At 36.4% G+C, this 14,163-nt stretch overlaps 1 protein-coding gene across 2 annotated transcripts in view; it reads left to right on the top strand.

Moving 5' to 3' along the window:
* The first annotated feature begins 1,686 nt into the window (after positions 1–1,686).
* Positions 1,687–14,163, top strand: part of LOC103777515 (kelch-like protein 13) — a 34,623-nt gene continuing 22,146 nt past the window's right edge. Inside the window, exon 1 of one of the 2 annotated variants that reach the window (XM_008945070.1) lies at positions 1,687–1,766. In XM_008945070.1, coding sequence (XP_008943318.1) covers positions 1,687–1,766 — 80 coding nt within the window. Of the gene's footprint in view, positions 1,767–2,152; positions 2,372–14,163 lie in introns of those variants that run through there. The other variant, XM_008945069.1, reaches the window with a different exon arrangement.

Raw genomic sequence — 14,163 nt, 5'->3', positions numbered from 1 at the left:
TTAGTAGTGCTGCTGTTAATAAAGAAAATGGGTAATCAGGTCCTTGGGGTTAGCGGAGCAGGGAGATACAAACTTTAAAAGCAGTTATCAGTTTGTTACACTGGCTGTGCACTCACTGTGAGGAAGGAAATAACAGCATTTGCTATTGTACTCTAAGATCATTTCTGTATGATGGCAAATGCAAAACTGAGTGTATGAATTCACAATTGTGATTTTTTAAAATAATTTTTTTCCTTTGTGGTTATAATAGCTTCTATCTCACGTTTCTTTCAACTTAACTTTTAGGCCTGCAGTACAGAGAAGACATAATCTAGTAGTCTAGTGTTATGTATATGTATGAGACTGTTGTATGCAATATTTGCAATGTGTGCAGGCAAGCATGGCTGTTGGTATCTAACTGCATGAATTCTTTTACTAAAAGTAAGACTTTATGCTAAAATTGCATCCTTGCTCTCTGCAGGGCTGGAGCTTCTTAATATCTGTATTGTATAAACACTGTTGTCATACACAGAAAATGTCTGTTTGGCATTCCGGAAGTTTCTGTGAAATTTGTTGCCTGGATTAATGCTGCTCACGTGTAATATGGAACATCTTCGAAGTGGGAGAAAGCTCCTCAATTGTTTGTCAGCTAGGTGCATGTGGTTTTCGATTAGTCCTCAGCTCTGATTGTCTCAGGTTATTTTAGTTCCTTGCCTGAGCTTTATGGTAACAGCTTCCAATGTCCCAAACTATTTTCGGCAAATGTTTTTCAATACCTATCAGAAACAGAATTATTCCTCAATGATTTAATCCCAAAAATAAATTTAATGTAGGTTTCACCATTACTAAAAAGCTATCAGTGTGTTATTAAATGTTATTAAAACATTTACATCTATAGAAATGCTGCTCCTGATTCTGTTCTTTATTGCTGAGTAGTGTGGCAGGGTGTTGGCTTTTTTGTGGTAGAATTAAGCTGCACTGATGAACAGAAAACTTGTCATGATGTACAAAGGCTATTCTGAAATATGTAGATTAATGTTAGTGTTAATTTGGTGTACTGTGGCAATACATTAAAAGTGATTAAGTGATAAAAGTAAGAGAGTCAGTATAGTTGAAACTGCCTTTTCTCTAGAAACCTGCTCTGCTTATGCACAATATGCTATCAAATTCTATGTTCCCTCTTTAATAGCTTGCTTTCTGTGTTGCCCACTGTCATCAGCCCCAAGAGGTCACCAAGCAGAGTAGAGTTGCAGGGTGATCCCTGATTGACACCTACGTGACAGTCTGCTTCATCAGGTCTTCAGGCAATTTCTGAGCTGCTGGGGGGTGTGTGTTGAGAACTAGGTTGTTGATAGTCTCCCTACGAAGACTATTAACAGCATGCTACACTCTGCTTCTCTGCTGCAGAAGACAGAGTGATATTTGTGTTCCCATTGCATGTTGTAAAACGCATGAGATTTTGCTCATCCTCCTTGGAAATGGGAATAGGAAAATGAGAGCATCCTGAACCAGAAGCTATTAGAAGAGCATGCAGAAACCTGCAGTGATCTGTGCTTTTTGTCTTCCTAGCTATGGATTAGAAGGACTAATTTTTGCAATGGGTTTTTTTTATAATGGCATTCTTGTATTGTTTGGTCAGAGCTCACACAGGAGGAAAACAGGCTGCTGAATTTAGTCACTGATCTCTATTAGCCGTGGCCTAAGGCTATGCTGAGATTTATATCCCATTTGTATTGTTGCAGCTCAAAAGAAGAATGTTCAGAGGATGACAAGTGTATTCTGAGTAGGTATGTTGTTTCATTTTCATCTGAAACCCATTTTTTTTTTTTTTTCCTGCTTTCATTGGTTAGAAATGGGGTTAATAGGGAGAGAATATAGTGCAGTGCTGCAGTGTCCCTGTTAAGGTAGAACAATAGCATCAGAAACCGTTCTTTAAAAATTAGCTGCTTTTATTAAATAATGCTGCATTGTGCTGGTGTGCCCAGTGCAGTCTGTCTTTCCTTTTTTTTTAAATATATACTGCAGTCAGCGCTTCCCTAACGAGGTGGCACTATTGTTGAGTTAGAAGGATAGAATCATCATATTGCTTTAGGGGACAGCCGGATTTAAAAGGAGATGCCTTTCAGCCCTGTTTTAAAGATTGGAAGCATCGGTTTAAGGGCATTGGCAGAATCATTTCCTTGTTCTTAGCAGCAGCAGCCACTGCTGTGTCAGTAGTGTGTGGAATGGAAGTCCTAGTTGGTAGTCTGTTATGGAAACGCTGTTTACTGTTATTGTAGTACCGTGGTGACAACATGCCATTGAAATGGAAAACGAGCTCTCCTGCTATCTGGAAATTCCCAGTTCCTGTGCTTAAAACATCCAGGTCATCGCCACTTTCTCCAGCATACATGTAAGTGAGAGAAATGAGGATAATAATGTGGGATTGCTTTCGTGAGACTACCCTGTGGCAAAATACCCTGTTATATATTAATGATATTGGCACTCAGAATTTTACCTTGTTTTCTGTGTAGACCCCCCAGATTTTATCCTGGATGTTACATGATGGATGTTGTGTCGAGTCTTTCCCTCTTTGTTGAAAAATAGCAGAAACTGTGCAGATTAAGCCACGTTCATAATACTATCATATATGTTAATTTGAAAAGTTCATGTTACTGTTAATGTGTAGAGCTGATCTTGAATTGACAAGTTAAGCTTTGAGACAGGATTCCTTTGAAGTATATATGATAACATTTCCTCCTCCTGACTATTACACTTAAAATCACCTGCTATATTGTACTGCACTTCTGTTTTTGTAAATTTTCATCTGAAAGAAATCATCCTTCTTTGGTCTTATTTTATTCTTGAAACTCTTAGCCTTAATACAAATACCTTTTTACAAAATTATAATAAAATCTTGAAATATAAATATAAATCATTTGTATCTGAATACTTACATGGACAAATTTTATAGCTATATAAAGTAGCTTCACATAAAGGAGTATTTTAATACACATTGAATCAATATGCCTTTGTCTTGACAAACCTTGATGGAGCTTTTGTTCACCTTTTGTTGCTGTGAGTTCTGTGTTAGTATATACAGGTGGATTTTTTCCTCCTGTGAAATAAAAATAAGCATAGGGCATTGAATTGCTTCTGCCTTTTATTTAAGGAAGCAGCTCTTTCAAAATAAGGAGGAGCTGCTTTAAAATGTAGTAGCAGTATAGATGACTTCCCTATCTGGAAATTACTATGAAGACTATTACTTTCCAGTAGCATTCCAGCCTCATACTTACAATATTGGGACTTTTAAGCTTGTGTTGTCTTCTTGCAGGAAGGCTTTTTTTTTTTTTTAGCAACTGTAGGGACATGCTGTAAGAAATAGGTATTTACAGGTCCTCTGAATGTCTTTTTTTGGTTGGTGCTGAGAATTACAGAGATATGCAGTGAAGCTGAAACAATAAAACACTATTGTTTGGTTACTATTGTTCTCGGTCAGAAGGGCTGGGGATTAAGGAGCTAACCTAGCAGTATAGAACCTGTGCTGTACACACTCCAATTTTAAGATTAATTTTCATGGAAGTTCGTCAGCCTTTTCACTCGCTGGACACAAAATATGCTTAATGCTACCAGAAGATAAGCTATTTTCAATAAATTGTTACTTATCTGAGGTTCTTTAAAAAAGACTAAATACAAATAAAGTATCGTGAGAAAAGAAGAGTTTTGAGTCTTTTTGAACCTAGTTCAGGGAAATGGTCTTTCTTTAGCATTTAATGTTGTTATGCTTTTAAAGAATACAACTTATGAAATGCAAGAAAAATTAGAAGTAGCCTAGTCTGATCTATCAGCTCCTAAAGCCAAGCATTTCTTTTGTGTGTTGCCTGTAAATTGCTTATCTAGCTCTGTGTATGCTCTGGATTTTATGACGGGGATCGTGTAGCTGATTATCTCAGTATGTTGAAAATATGTGAACATCTTTAATGATCATGCTTAACTATATGATGCTGAGCTTATCTGGAGCATGAGAAATATGTGATCAGCAACCTTAATCAGCTTTATAATGAATCAATGTGCCCCAATGTTTATGGAGATATTTCCTTACCAGCACACAGACCTGACAGTGGCAGGACTCTCAAATGTAATGTTAAATTATTCATAGACTTTATAAGAAAGAATGAGAAACATTACAAAATGGCACCTTTTTAATTAGGTAGTATATGTTAACTGATAAGGACACCTTGTCATTTAGACTGAGCAGTAAAATAGGTGATGGGATTCATTGTCTTCATTGCAGAGACTGCAGTACATTTGCTAATGTTTTACTTGATCTGATGTTTTTCACATCGATATTTCTAAGTTTTCTGTCAAAATAGACTTTTTTTTGCATACTGGCAAAAGGCTTATATTTTGAGTAAAAGATTCACAAATAAGTAACATGTGAAATGGAACATTTATTGATGTAAAATAAATGACCATAAAACTCTTAAATTCACAGATGAATACTTCTGTACTTGATATTTTGGATCTAGAGTATACAACTGAGTTTTTAATCCCTTTAATAGCTGATGTCTTAATTTTATAGGTTTATAGTGTAATTTAGATGTAAAGTCTTGAAGGTCTTAAAGTCTCAAAATTACAATTTTTGAGGTTTTCCTAGTAAAGTTTGCCTTACCTTTAAATGCTTTATCCTGCTTATGATTTACAAGTAACTTTTCTAGAGTACTTTAAAGTCCAGACACACAGATTTTATTACTGATATTTTGGTCTGTGTACCTCATCCCTGGGCCCTGCTTAGGCTTCCCAGTATCTAAGTGCCGAGACTGGTGGTTGTGAGCACGTTTGGCTTCTTGGATCAAGCAGGCATACATGTACAAAGTACCCCTGTAACAGAGTTAACTGTCCTGCAAGCTGTGCGGCTGGGGTGGTTCAGCTGTAGTCTCTGCTTGAAAACTTTGTGGTAGTTCCAGAGGTGGGGAATGAGTATGAAGAGCTTGTCCCAGAGAGCTCTCTACTGCTGGGAACTTCTGGCTGGGTAGTACATGAAATAAAGGACCTGCTGAAGTTGAGTTAATGACTTTGTAGGTGACAATGTGGTCCTGTTATTGGGGAGTCTGCTGGTTTAGCTGGGTCTGGTACTGCTTTCCTGGCTGTGGAAAGCAGCGGTAGCTATTTCCACAGCCAGGAAATAGCTGCTGCTAATTGTTTGTTAGGGCTTTTTTCAGGATATCGTGACTGCAAGAGGTAGCTCTTCATGTTATAGAGGGTGAAGGGTCAATCTGAAGGGGAATGCGGACTTCCCCTGGCCTTCTGGTGGAACTGCTCTGGAGTATCTTGAGCTTTATGCCAAGCTGATGGAGAGATCCAGTGACATTGCAGAGAGGGAAATTAGGCAGTACTAGAATCGTAGCACTGACATATGACCAATATATGTAGGTGTAATGCAGCCTGGATTAGTGCATGAGTTAGGAATGTGCAAATGTGTGTATGCACATACTTTTGTCAAGTTGCTTTACATGTTCTTTCATGATGTTGCATTGGAGTTTATGAATAGAGATTCCTTCTGTCAAAATGAGAGTGAAAGCTGTTACAGCAAGTTTATGCTGTGCTAGTGAAATCATACTCATATTTGTTGTGGTGTTGACTATGTAGGGACAGAGATTAAGAATTGAAGTACTACTTCAGAGAGGATGAGGAATGGGACAGAATTTTGTGTGTAACAGTTTTGAGGTGTAAAGGACTGTGTGTCCCAATTACTGTTCATTGGTCACGTAGTCTCATACATTAAGAACTAAGGGGAGAATTCTTTCTTGTTCTCACTAACAATGTCATTTATATTGTTTTCTTCTATAATGTGAATGGAAGAAATATTTGTAGAAACTCTGGACACTAAAATACTGTGATGGATGTCTACAAAGAATTCAATAACGCAGAAGTATCATTTTTCAAAAATACTATGAGATAGTGTTGTATCTCACCATGTCACGTGAGAACGATTGGTAGCTGATTTCTGAATAGCTAAATGTTCAGTTAAGTGTTCTGAGTGCCTTCTATCCTTTTACATGGAATAGTGTATTGATATTTTAAATGGAAGCTGTTCTTTGCATGTTTTCATAAATAACTGACTAATCAAAGAAATAAACAAATGCAATATTCCAAATATATTGCTATCAAAGGGTTTGCAATGCAGTCTGTCTGTCATGTGGTTGTGAAGTTTGTCTGATAGGAAATTCATTGCAGTAATGGAAATCAGTTACTGTGGAGAAAAGAAATAAATTCTTAATGCTCTGGAGTAATCAGGTTCATTTTAGCTGCTTATATAGGTTAATGCTGTTGTGTCTTCTTTCAGATCTCTGGTTTGCTCTCCAATGAGCTCTTTGTATTTATGCTAAACAATTATATTTATATATATATACACACTTAAATGGGAAAAAGCGCGTATGCATGATTCAGCAGAACATATGTATTAGTTCTCTGTTGAGACCACCCTGTGTGTCTCTACTGTCTTCATTGGTCATTTTTGGTAAATAAATACTTTGTTTGGCTTTTGAACATTTGACAGACTACATGGTATTCACACCAGTATGGATTCTTCTGTCTTTGACATCATTTCCATTTTAAGCAGTTACTTCCCAGATATTTCAAATTTCAACATGTTGAAAGTCCATGCACACGTCATCTCAAATATTTTTTTAAACTAATCTGACAATGCATGCAAATGGATGAATTGGGTGAGTGGGGAATAGAAGTGGCTTATATTTTATAAATAGTAGACTGCTTCTACTTCCAGTAATTTTGTATATAGAGTTCTCATTTGTGCCTCTTGATCTTACTTCTGTTTTTTTAAATAATAAGTATTTCAAAAGCTTATTCTAAGTTTGAAATGCAAGATTTCATTGCAGTAGTAAACTGGCAAAAACAAGGACAAAAACCCCAGACCTGGTTGCCATGAAGCTTCTCAGTGCATAGCTTTTTTTCTGTGCAGACCTTTTATAAGTGGTGCTGTGGCTCACAGATTTTCAAAATTACATTCTCCTTATACAGCGTGATGTTGCGATATTGATGTTGTATCGTGACATCCTTACTGAATTGTCTTGAACATGTTACTTAGCCTATTCTGCCAGCATGTCAGTTCTGCCAGTTTGTAGTTTTTGCCATTATATTGTTGTTATTGTGGAAAAATCCCGTTGTCCGATCACTTAGTGCTCACTAGGTTTTCTAGTGTTATGCAGTATTTTCTTTTGAAGTTTAGATGCATAAAATACTTTGCATAAAGTACTAGGTGAATATTGGAGGTTTGAAACAACAGTCACTCGATCTAAATGGTAACAGTGGGAATTGTAGTGTAATAATGTGTAGCTGTAACACTAAAGTAGAAGTGTACATCTGTGTTATTGCTGTAATATTTTGTCCAACAGTGACTGAGACACTTGCAATATCTAAGTTGCAAAGCTGTGTGGGTTTTTTTAATGGGATGGACAAGTCACACACACCTGTTACCTGGCATGCTTAGGTTTAAACTCTTTATCTTGTAGGCAAAAAATATTTTACAGTTTAAAGTAGTTAAAGCCTCTCTACATTCTTCCCAGGAGACTGTAATATAGGAATCCTAAAAAAAGCTGTGAGAAATGACAAAGCAAGAGAAATGGTAGAGTAGACCTGGGCAGCAAAAAGAACAGGGAGTAATTACCAAATCCTGACGTCAGAATTGTGTTCTTTTTTTTTTTTTTCCTGACGTAACTATAAGATAACTATCAGAGTTATTCTGTACAGTATGTAAGAGAAAAAAGCCAATGGTCTGCACAGGAGTTGTTCCTAAATCTGTTACAGGAATGCAGTAGAATATATGTTCAATGACCAAATCTTGAATATGCAGGTGTCACCTTAGACATATATTGGCTTTTTCTCTAAGGAACCATTCTGCAAGCATAACAGTTTCTGTGTGTATGATAACTAAAAACGCATCAAGTAGAACTATAATCCACTGGTGCACGCAAAATTTTCTGAAGTGTTTTGTAATGCACAGGAAGTATTAAGCTGCCTAGATTTGCTGTTTGAATACTTAAAACCAAATGTAAAGGGCAGAGAATAGAATCTGCAGTGTTAGTCCAACCTAAACTGTGAAGCCTGTGAGTAACTGTTGTGTTTTACCTTTCTGAATGTCAAAGAAATAAAGTAGTTATAAAGTAGTTATGTTTCTGTAGAAAAGCTACAAAACATGTTTACTTGCTTTGCTTTTTCTGTTTTTAATGGTAGCAATCAATAGACTAACACCAACTTTGTCAAGAAGTCATTAGAGAACAGTTTTCTAATTTAGTATTGTTCAACAATCTCAGTCTGCAAATTTAAGCTACAAATGGCTCAATGAATGTAAACTCTTTTTCAAATAGATAAATGTGGATGTGATACTAAGGCTCCCAGAGAGACTAAATACTGTTAGGAACAATAACTTTATAGCAGTGACTGAGCCAAATATTGCTTTGTTTCTGTGGAAAACAAATTTGAATTAACCAGCAGGCTCTAATTATGCTGCAAACAGCTTGAGACCTCTGATAGTTTTGTTGTTTAAGAAGGAATTCTGGGGAGAATATTTTTGTGTGAAATACTTGTGAAATCATACTGAAAAAGTTGATGATGTTGCTCAGTCCTCTTCTGTTGGCATTGTAAGATCTAATTTTGTGCTGGCTTTAGTCAGTGTGGCCTTACTAGGAAGTGATACAAAAAGGTTCAAATGATGTTTGGAATATTCTCATTTGTGTTGTTCTCCTTTCCACTCAAATCTACTGGTGTTTGGAACAGTGATTGCATCTTCAGTCCTCCTAGTGCTTCTAGTAAGGCTTCATTATTTCCGTTGACATAGTGGGCTTGTGTGCTTGGGCAGAAACTGTTTGTCAGGATTGTGTGTTGAAGTCCAAAGAGATGTGACTGTACTGGGGGGGGAGGGGAAATGTTAAAGTCTTGATGTTTATGCAGTAGTCTCCAAAGCTTTGCTTCTAGAATAGCTTAAGTAGGTTACTTTGAACCTGACTCTGGTTAAACAAAGTTCAGTGCCCCTGTCCTTCAAGTCAATTTATGTATGTTGTTTCCCTCATGCCCTTGCTACCTTTGGTGATTGTGTTTGCAGAGCAAATTGTGCTACATTGCTTTGGTACTTGATTTCCCGTTTAGATGCCTTCTTAGGCTGGTCATTGCAATGAGCATCTCATGCTGTAGCTGTGTCCAAGCAGCAGTTCACATTGGTGAGCTGCCTGCCTCTGCTTGCTGCCCATCAGCATGTGTCCAGAAACAATCTTTGATCTCTGCTGATTTTGAGAGTTTGGAAAGCTTACATCCTCCTCTCCTGCTGCTCTTGGCCAGAGCCTTGTGAAAGTAAAATACCACTTCTCACTAGTTTGCTCTCCTATATGGAGACTAATTTTTCTGTTCTCCTATTACAGAATACCCTTAGTTAAGAGGAAAGGTGGAAAATTGACATAGAAATGGATATAGAAACATCCTTTTTTTCTCCCTAAATTTAAGAAACAGTAAGCTTTATTCTGTATCTTTTTCTTGGAGTGAAGATTTGGAATAGATCAGTATCAAGAATACTAAACAAATGCTTAAATATTGTTACTTCTGTACTAATCTATTAACAAGGCCAGATGTAAAAAGTGAGATATTCAAATGTAAACATCAGAGCATTGCCCAAGGTGAGCAGTATTCTGCACTGGCCCTTTTCAAGTGAACAGCATTGAAACAACTTTTTAAAGAAATGCAGTAACCTGATAAATGCAAAGTGTCTCTAGTTATGTTATCAGCCTCTAGTTCATCTATTAAAAATACAGACTTTAAACTGTTCAGTAAGAAGTGACATCTGAAGCTGATAGCATGGGACTAGTGGTCCTACTAAGGAAAAAAAAACCCCTCCTGATTCCTACACCTAATGCTTTGTGTGTGTCACATGGGCGATACACACAAAGTGATTTAGATCCTACCTTCTAGTGCAGTTACTGTGTACCTCCTGCTTTCAGATCTTTAGCAGCAGCCTGTGTCAATACCTGTATGCCCTCAGAGCAAGAACTGAAGTTTGATAAACAAGTTGGTTTGTCTGTTAAGAGTATTGACTTACTCTGTCAACCTATCAGAACAAAAATGACCTTTTATGTTTATTTTTTCTTCTAGTTAGTCATGTATGAATTTTAAAGTCATCTTGCATTTCCTATAGAAATTTTTTGTGTATTCTCATAATAAGAAACCATTAACAAATTATGAAACTGGCTAGTTTTACTGGGTTACTGATAGCACAAAAGAATTAAATTGGAAACTCCTGTTAAAAAATAGTAAGGAAAAGATGAGATGTTTTAGGGAAGGACAAGTGAAAAATACTTGCCAGAATAAAGGTTTTCCTGAAATTGTATGGTTAGAAGATACCAAACAGAAAAAAGATGTGATATGCCATGATGGTGTAATTTGTTCCTCTACATTATATATTAAAATATTAATTTCTTAATAGAAGCATTGAGATATTCTTTTATACAGGGCTGCCATATCAGTTACGCTTATTGAACTCCTAGGTGGCCATGTAATTTGTTGGGGAATTCCTAAATTCATTACTCACAAAGTTGAAACATCTGTTCGTAATAGGAAGACAGTGACATAGTCAATACTTAAATTATTTTTTGACTGACTAAGCATACTAAAATACTTTCTGGCAGATTATGCATACAAAATAAAGAATTACTCTGTAGCTAATAGTAAATTAAAGTTTCATTATATTTCATTGGCATTTTCCTTAATAGGTTTGTTAGTAAAATATATGCATAGCTGCATGTATAGGACAGCCCTTAGATATATCATGTTTTTTGATAGGTCTTTGTAATAAGAATATCTTAATATGAAATTGAGATCTGGTTCTTTGCTGATAAATTCCAGAGTACTGGTGCATGCCAGGAGTGATTGCTGAAGATGCCGTTTACCAGTGACCAGAACACTTGCAGTCACGGTTCATTGAACGGTAATTTGACAGGGAAAATAAGGTTATAATTCTTTCAAAAACAAGCTATTGAGCTTCACCAAATTAAGAATTCACTGTCTGGCCAGTATGGTTTTGGCAAGCTTTTACTGAGTTATGTAAAGATTGTGGGCTTTAAATCAGAGAGCGTTCATTTTATCTGTAGCTGTAGGCTAATCTCATTACTTTGTTTTCAAAAACTGCAGTGTGCTCTGACAATTTCAAATAGATCAACGGTTTACTGTTATAAATGAACAAATCTCCAAGAATATTCATAGTTGCCTTGTTTCTGTTGCATCAGAATGAGTTCAACTACTTCTGAAGAAAACATTGTAACAGAATATTGAATTATTTAATTCCTGCCAGTGAGCTCTATACAAAATGGCAATGCCATAATTTGAATGCTGTAGTTGAGAGTAAAACATGTCGTATTTTCCACAGATCCCTGCTTATCTTGGGTCAGCTGTATGGCTCTGAACTGTTTCAACAAGTTAATATTTGCCAAGTTCTTTAGAAAGCAGTTTGCCTCTGGGAATCATATTTTAACGCCAGGCAATTCAAAAATAGTCATCAGTGTTTGCTGGAAAGTTCCAGTACATAAATTTGAAGGAAGGTACAAACAGCAATTATACTGGTGGTGTGGACAGTTATGTTTGTCAGCAAGCCTTCAGCTAACGATTGAGTGAGTAAGGTTCAAGTTCTGAATCTGACTACAGGGTCATCGTATCCTGTCCCTACTCACAGGGTTAGTGCCTCTTCTGATGTATATGTATTTCTTTCTCCTTCAACATCAGTTCAGTTTCATAATCCACTGCATTTAATCTAGAAAGATTGTATATAGAGTGAGGTGCAGTAAGGGACAGCAGTCCTGTAAATACTTTGGTCAGTTAATTTGCATTTTCAAATTGCATATTTAGTATTCTTCTGAAATACTGAGCTCCCTAATGTTTGTGCTAGTCTAGCTATTTACTCGTGCCACTTCTCTATGTTCAGGTGCTAGCACCTAGAAACTCATGCTCACAAATGCAAAACCAAAAACTCAGTGTTGCTTTTTACGTTATCTTGCCAAGACTCTTGAACTACTGTAGTTTGCTTTTTTTCATAGCTGAAAATTGACTGACAACTTGTTCTGTGATAGCAACTAGTAAACCCCCGGCACCTTTCTCTGAACTGTGAGCCAGCCACTTGCTTCCTAAAGATTGCAAAATGAGTTGGGCAGCTCCGTTTTTCTGCTATTGCAATGTTAATATGCATTTTGTGTTAAGCACCAATGTTCCCTTGTTCTTAACACTGTAACACTGAACTCCTTCCAGATCAAGCATATGCTTTGAGAGTGGTCTTAATATCCACATTTAGAGCACTTTGTTATGAATTATCTAGCACTACATGTTGTTCTAGTTTTACACATCTCCTCCAACTTTCTTTTAAACTATGGTTAAAAATGCTACTGCTGCACTTCTTGTTTAATGATTTCTATTGATCAGGACAATAACATTAATTAGAAAATTAATTAGCTTTTCTTCTTAGCTTCTGGGAGTATGTTTAATTGTAATGTAGGGTACTTACAATAAAGTAAAAAAATCTATATGTTTACATTAATTATCTAATTTATTATAGTGCTTGGCTGACCTTTGTTAATGAATGTAAACAGTACCTTTGGTATGTATCCAAACAAGACAGATGTACTTGTGTTTTTTTTGGGATTTGGTCAGATAAAACACATTACCCATCTGTTCTGGGTGTGAATGGCAGAGATTCACTTTACATCGAATTCCCAAAACAGAAGTTATATTCTGAGTAGTGTAAAATTTCTTTGCAGGTTAGTTTTAAATGACTCTTGCTTTATATAATGTACTGCTTGAGTTTTGCTGTTTCTTCGTTTATTGCTATCAATGCAGTGCTTAAGAGGTGTTGCATTTTCACAGTGTCTTACAAAGATGGGTTTCTCTGGTTGTGTGAAGATAAATGCTGAAACAGGTACAAAGCCAACAACAAACTCATAATTTCTGGTCTCTCTGGGAGTGCTCTTTCCATCTCGGTGAATGTCACAAGGCTGGAATTCAGGGTATCAGCGTGCTGTAGCCAGGACTTACTGCTGACTTGCATTGTAACTTCTGCCAAAACCAGCTCCTGAAAGTCACTTTCTGCATAATGGGAGAGGATGCTTGGCCTTCTGAAACTGTTAAACTGTAGGTAAAGACAGTGGTGTATTTAAAGAAAAAAAAAAAAACCAAAACCAAAACCCAAAAAAAACCCACAAACCCCAGGAACAAAAAATAACCACAAAAACCCCCAACCCCCCTTATCCCCCAAACCCATTTTTTTTTTTGTCGAAGTTGTTTAAATATAAAACAAAACCACTACAAAAATTATATAATCTACTTGTCTTTTAAGTTTATTCTTGTGGAGTCATATGCAGTCAAGTTAATGCTTGAGACTAGAACTGTAACATTTATGTTCTGTTGGTTTTTTATAGTATGGAAGTTTTCAATTCTTAGTGTCTTAATTTGCATACACAAGTTCCTGTACATACATAATAGCAAATGTGGAAGAGAGACAATGACAGTCTCTTCTGCAGAAGAGCAGGTTGTGAATTGCTGAGTTTGTATTTGTGATATAGGTATTGGACAGCTGCCTATTCTGCATTTTTAGGGAAAGTAACTGCTTATAGCACACCTGTCATGTTGAATGTGTACTTCTAAGTCTTGCAAGTATTATAAAATAAATATATTGTATCCTCACCTGTGGCTATGGCATTGTAATAAGGCATCTTGTGTTATAAAAGACCTCTCAGGACAAAGCTTGGGAAGCTCTATGTAGCCCATTGAGAAAAATACTTCCATTTTTAGAATAAATGAGTTGTGGTCAAAGTCTTTGCCTTCGCTTGTAAAAATTATGAAGTATGCTGGCTGTTGGGAAATAAAGTAGCATGGTGTATGTGGCAAACACGGTAAAAAGCCCATTCCAAACAGCCAGGAAAGTTGGTTTACTTGTACATTTCTTTTCTCAATGATTTTAACTGAAGTGTACATCTATTTTCTTTAGAGAAATAGTTTAGAAAAAGTGTTTTAAAAGGTCCTTCATAATGACTATCTGATCTGACATTTCAGAAAGATCTTTCAAGAGCAAATAGTCAAATTCATGCTAGTTGAGTCTGTGGTTCCTTCTCACCCATGCTTACAAGTCTCCCCATGTTATTTTCTATTTCTTCTTAGAAA

The sequence above is a fragment of the Merops nubicus genome, unplaced genomic scaffold (genome assembly GCF_000691845.1).
Source record: "Merops nubicus isolate BGI_N331 unplaced genomic scaffold, ASM69184v1 scaffold2168, whole genome shotgun sequence".
NCBI lineage: Eukaryota > Metazoa > Chordata > Aves > Coraciiformes > Meropidae > Merops > Merops nubicus.
Note: the sequence above shows the minus strand (reverse complement) of the source record. Positions and strands in the feature narration are given on the sequence as shown.